Source organism: Triticum aestivum, chromosome 3D (assembly GCF_018294505.1).
Source record: "Triticum aestivum cultivar Chinese Spring chromosome 3D, IWGSC CS RefSeq v2.1, whole genome shotgun sequence".
Taxonomy (NCBI): Eukaryota; Viridiplantae; Streptophyta; class Magnoliopsida; order Poales; family Poaceae; genus Triticum; species Triticum aestivum.
In genome coordinates, this window is record NC_057802.1 from 605598075 (window position 1) to 605603865 (window position 5791).

At 45.3% G+C, this 5791-nt stretch overlaps 1 protein-coding gene across 2 annotated transcripts; it reads left to right on the top strand.

Annotated features, from left to right (window-relative positions):
• The first annotated feature begins 2452 nt into the window (after window positions 1-2452).
• Window positions 2453-5274, top strand: LOC123075850 (golgin IMH1). 2 transcript variants are annotated; one of them, XM_044498354.1, is made up of 3 exons: window positions 2453-2892; window positions 3454-4782; window positions 5047-5274. In XM_044498354.1, exons 1-2 carry the CDS (start codon window positions 2650-2652, stop codon window positions 4759-4761), a joined length of 1551 nt encoding a protein of 516 aa, XP_044354289.1. In that variant the 5' UTR covers window positions 2453-2649; the 3' UTR covers window positions 4762-4782; window positions 5047-5274. The 2 variants fall into 2 exon arrangements, with proteins under 2 accessions (XP_044354289.1, XP_044354288.1); XM_044498353.1 differs by lacking the exon at window positions 5047-5274 and having other exon boundaries at window positions 2454-2892; window positions 3454-4968.
• Window positions 5275-5791: the final 517 nt, after the last annotated feature.

Below are 5791 nucleotides of genomic sequence, written 5' to 3' on the forward strand. Positions count from 1 at the left end.
GGCAAAATTCATTATTTGTAATGGTACTTCCGCAAGATTCTGGGAGGATACATGGTTAGGGGAGACGCCTCTAGCTATCCAATATCCTTCTCTCTATAATATTGTTCAGCATAGAGATGCTTACGTTGCAACAGTACTACAGTCCACTCCCCTCAATATTCAATTCATGAGGACTTTAGCGGGAAACCGTTGGGAAGCTTGGCTCCATCTTGTGAGAAGATTGATGGATGTTCACCTCTCTCAACAGCCAGACCAGTTGCGCTGGAAACTTACTCGGAATGGAGTGTTTTCGGTAAAATCCATGTATGTAGATATTATTCATTCTGGCATTATCCCTCGATCTTTGCATATCTGGAAAGTCAAAGTGCCCTTAAAAATTAAAGTGTTTATGTGGTTTGTTCACAAGCAAGTCATTCTAACTAAGGACAATTTGGCTAACCGTAACTGGAATCGCGAAGATGTAGTTTCTGCGATCATGATGAGTCTGTCAAACACCTCTTTCTCGATTGCCCAATGGCAAAAAAATTATGGCGGTCTGTGCACATAGCTTTCAACATTACTTCTCCGAATACCATCCACACGTTATTCGGGACGTGGCTGGATGGAGTATAATCAGAAACGCGAAACTGATTCATGTAGGAGTGTGTGCTTTATTATGGGTTATATGGAATTGCAGGAACGATTTGGTTTTTGATAGAACAACACATATTCATTTCTTGCAGGTTATTTTTTGGGCCACTACACTGCTCCGTATGTGGTCGCTACTCACTCCGACGGATGCCAGGGAGCGTGTGGTTACTGGGTCTATCCGTTGGGAGACGGTAGCACGGGCTATCTTCAACCGGTTTGGATGGCGGTCATGTAATAGGATATGTGTTTAGTTTCCTATCTTTCTTTATTCTGCCGGTTGTGACTATTCCGTTTTCTTATAGTTAGCTCTTTGTGAGCCTTTTTGTAATTCGAGACCTAATGACTTTGTTGGACTATTTGCTTTTTAATAAGATGGCTGCATGTATTTCTTTGATACAGAGGCCGGGGGATAAGAGTGAGGCGTCGCAGAGACCGGGCTCTAGGGAGCCCGTTTTACCAAAAAAAATCAAAATTATTTAAAAGTTTCAAAAAATGCCAAATCTTTTTCTATAAATACGTATGCATGTTCCTCAAATATGTATAAAATTTCATCAACTAATTTGACATTTGCATGCTACACAAAAAAGACAAATATCAGTCCCAAAAACAAATAGGAAAAGGCATATTTTACTTCATGTATTTGTCTTTTTTGTATACATCACATATTAACATATATGTTTATGAAAATTTACACATGTATACTACAAACATATGTCTATGTGTATACTTTTTTTCAGATTTTTTTGAAGTGTGAAAAAGTATTTTCGTTCAAAGAAAAATAAAGAGCTCTGTGGAGCTCGGTTGCTGCTTCCGCTTTTCGTGGGGGATAACCCCTTTTCGGAAGAAAAAAAATATTTCTCCAAGACTCAAATTCGAACATTGGATATTTCGTATTATTCACCGCCACTCCACCCTTACCGACTCTCACCGGCGGTGGGGCGGTCGCCTTGCCAGTCGCCTAACGGCTCCATGCTCTTGAATTCAAAAAAATACCCCTCTGTCCACTGGGTTGGCAGCCAAGGAAGTCAGCGCATGAGCAGATGACAGTGAGCCTGGATTCTCAGTCACAGGAACCTTCGTTGCTGCCACGTTTCGCACGAGCAGAGCATCAGTCTGCATTTTCATCAGAATCAACTTTGTTTTCCGAGCGATTTCATTTACAAAAAGGGCAATAAAAATAAGGATGAACCGCCATCTCTGGCATCAAGGAACCGTTTTTGTAATTCATGTCCATGGAGTCAGGTAATTAAGCAGCGTCATCACAATCACATGGCTGTAATAAGCTAGCTAGAACTACTAATTACCAAACGCGTGTGCCCGTCTGGACTTGGGAGCGGTAGCATAGAGATAGGTTTCTCACCCATTGGTTTGCACGTCCTTTGATGGAGCTTGCCCGGGTCAAAGATATCAGCTGTCATGCATGCATGGTGGAGCACTACCCCTGGCTGCTGCTCCATGAATACATTACTCGTCCTGAGGTGATCTACGCCTGGAGATCTGGGGAATCTCATTAAATGCCATCTTGCATCCTGTTGACTTTGCAAATCTGGACGGTCTGTATGCATGAGCTGTAGAGGAAAAGTAAAACTACATTACCGCGAAACCGTCGGTGTTGCACTCTGGATCATCTGCCATCTGCGAAATCGGCGGTTTCTCACGACCATCCGATGCGCAATTGACGGGCCGAAGCTTCTGCAGCCTCACCATGCGATCTTCTTCTTCTTCCCTGCAGACAGTCAATTCTCTCCTGTAATCAGTCGGTAATTAGTGCAAGTCAATGCACATCTTCTTAGTAACTGATGATCCCATGGCTCAAAGCATATAATAGTATGGTAACTAGTACTACTTCGGAGTCATGTGCATTGGCATATTAGCGCATAGCCCGCATCACACATCTGCCTCTAAAGTCTTACCATTCCCAAACCCCAGGCAAAGGCCAGGGAAAACAAGCTGTACCTGCAGTAGCTCCATTGATCCCCTCCACATCGCCGAATCAAAGCAAAAGAGCACGGTCCTGCAATGGAATCGAGCGGCCTGAGGAAGAGAGTAGCCGATATGATGGATGGGGGCAAGTACAAGCCAAAAGGCTATGGGATGGCCGGCCCCGGCCAGAGGCTCCCGTGTGCGCTGCTGCTGATGCTGGTTCTCGCCGCCGCCGCGTTGAGCGTCGTCGTCACGCACAAGGTCAGGGAGCAGCGTGCCTTTGCTGTGGTTCTCAAGGAGCGCGACGTGCAGGCCGTCTCCCTCCGGATCCAACTCCAGGTATGCCATGGCTCATGCCTTCTGTTTTCTGCTTCTTCTTTTCCCCCCTTTTTAGATCATGCATGCAGACAAGCTGGTGCAAGATCAACCATTCTACATCATATAAGAATGAATCTGCATCTTTTAAGACTGTCAAATTGTAAAAAATTGTAGAACAGTTAAGGAGTTGGGAAGCTTATCTGTGCCAACGTCTGCTAGAATTAGCTGCCGCCACCCTTTTCTTTCTCGTCGAATATGGATGCACCTCTCGAGATGCAAATTCTTGCTCATGGTTTCCAATTTATGTGCAACTTTTTTCATCAGTACTAACCAGCTGTATGAAATAGGAATAGTTTTCTAAACATCAGTTGATTTACAGCAGAGATTTGCTATGGTGAAGCTATGCATGTTTCTTTGACACATTTCGACATGTGCTTTGATTGCCGTCTTTTTTCATTTAGTACGCACTAAGAATCATATTCATTTACAAGACGTATATATAAGTGTGGTTTGTAAATTCAAGGAAATATAACAAACCAAACATTGTACCATTAATTCTAACGAAATATATATTCTTCACAGAAAGAGAAGGCATACGGCAAAGAGACCAAGAGGAAGGCGGAAGAAATGAAGGCCACAATGTCTTCCCTGAGAACACAGAAGACAGACCTGAAAACAAAGCTCAAGGCGCTGGAAGCCACAGCCACAATCCTCAAGAACGTGCAGAAAGAGCTCGAAGCATCTCTCAAGGAGAGAGAGAGCCGCATCAGCCAAATGGAAGGGAAAGCCGCAAATCTTCACAGCACTCGGAAAGCACTGGAAGCAACTGTGAAGGAACGAGACAACCGCATCAAGCAAATGCAAGATAAAGTCACGAGTCTTGAGAAAACTCTGAAGGAACAGGAGCTGTCTCTGAAGGCGAGAGACAGCCGCATCAGCCAACTGGAGGAGAAAACCGCCGCAGCGTCAAATCCTGACCAGATGGCAGCTCTCATGGAAATCCTGCAGCGGAAGGAAGCCGAACTCGAGGAGATCAAGACCAGGTTCCAGGACTACAGGACTACAGACAGAAAGGTCGTAAGTAGTAAGAGCACTTCGGCACGAACAAACCCAACAACACCTGCCGTTGTAGTAGCAGCAAAGGTTACAAACTCCAGCAGGAATAGTACTGTAGCTGCTAGATCAGAAGAGAAGAGAGCTGGCAACACCACAGTGACAGAAAGCAAAATTCAGAAACCGAAGACCAGATCTTTAGAAGAAAAGCAAGCGAAGCTCGCAGTCGCAGGCAATGCACAAGTTGATGATTTGCAAGAGCAAGACACTGATTTCTTAGATATGGATGATATTTATGGAGGCAGCCATACCAAGAAGTCTGAACTTGCTCGGCGGAACAAGAAGGTTTTGGCCGACCGTCATGTCGAAAACCAAAAGTCAGGGCACCCCCTGGACCAGCAGGACAGCCATCATGTCAGATATAACAAGCTGCTTGAGAAGGAGAACATCAAACCAGATGAAACCAAGAAGAAGAACGGTACGGTTGGGCACTTGGAAAAGATCCCCAAAGATGAAACCAAGAAGAAGAACAGTACTGTTGGGCACTTGGAAAAGATCCCCAAAGATGATACCAAGAAGAAGAACAGTACTGTTGGGCACTTGGAAAAGATCTCCAAAGATGAAACCAAGAAGAAGAACAGTACTGTTGGGCACTTGGAAAAGATCTCCAAAGACAGCTTAAGCGACGTCAACCTAGACAGACCGAGACAAGGGGTGACTGGTGCTGCTGATGTGCAGCCCAAGGTGCCTGTAAATGATGATTTGCAGCAAAACAAGAAGCAGAAGAACAAAAAGCCCAAATCCAAGAAGAAGGTGGTCGATACTTCAACTTGGTGATGGATTAGTTACAGAAGGAAGGTAAGTAGAGACCACATTGTTTTGAACCTAAAATGGTTACTGTGATAGAGGACTAGAACAGAAGAAATGCCATATCCATATGTCGAAATACAATCGAGAAATGAAGGCTGTAATGTTTTCGAGCAATTGATACTGTAATATTTTTACACTTTGTCTTGTGTTGACGAAGCAATTTTGCACACAGTACATTATAAGGTTTGCACGACACTAGACTAAATTTGTTTTTGAGTGCTGTAAATCATTCCGCTGCATTTGATTCCGTAGGCGCGGCAAACGGTAGACACGGTGACCATCGGACGGGGGAGCGCAGCTGGACAAGCAAGGGCGTGCGTGCGGGGTACGCGTGGGATGCTGGCAAGAGCGAACGGACACGAGGAAAAACAGAGGAGGAACAGAGCAGCATACACAGCTTCGTTTCTCCTCTGTTGTTCTTTTCCTTGGTCGTATCGTAGGTTCGTTTTCCCTCTCAGTGTGCAACGCATGCAAACTTTCCTTAACGCAACACTTGGAAACATTTAACTCTGCAAAGAGCCTTTTGCCTTGAAGATGGGTAGCTCTCGCACAATGCCGATTCCAGGATAACAGGATAAGCAAGACGGATACGACTCCACTGCTGAAAGGGAATACACTCTGTAAAAGCACGAAGCTTTTGCTCGGCAGCTCCCCATGTCACCACGAGGTCTCCAGGGCAACGGTTAACTCGTTAACTTTTTGAAGAGTTATGAAAAAGAATGGTCTCACTCCCTCTTTTTTAAGCGTTTCTTAAAAGAAAAAAAGATTGCTTCTCCTCCTCACGTCTGCCGCCAAAATGTAACCTGCACAACCCCCACACCTCCGTCTGCCCTCGCCGGCGGCGATGAATTTGGTCGGTCTCCTAGATCAGGGTGACGATGGGGTTGGTCTGCAGGGTCATCGTCGTCCGCCACTTGCTCGCCTCTCGCTGGCCACACGAACCTCCTAAGAGCATCTCCAACAGGCGCGCTAAACAAGCGCCGCGCCGCAAATTTAG

What these genes read in the sequence shown, in the direction of transcription:
- LOC123075850 (XM_044498354.1), top strand. Translation starts at nt 2,650, where the DNA reads ATGGAATCGAGCGGCCTGAGGAAGAGAGTAGCCGATATGATGGATGGG. An exon ending in CCCTCCGGATCCAACTCCAG is followed by an intron (nt 2,893 to 3,453) that starts GTATGCCATGGC and finishes TATTCTTCACAG; the next exon opens with AAAGAGAAGGCATACGGCAA.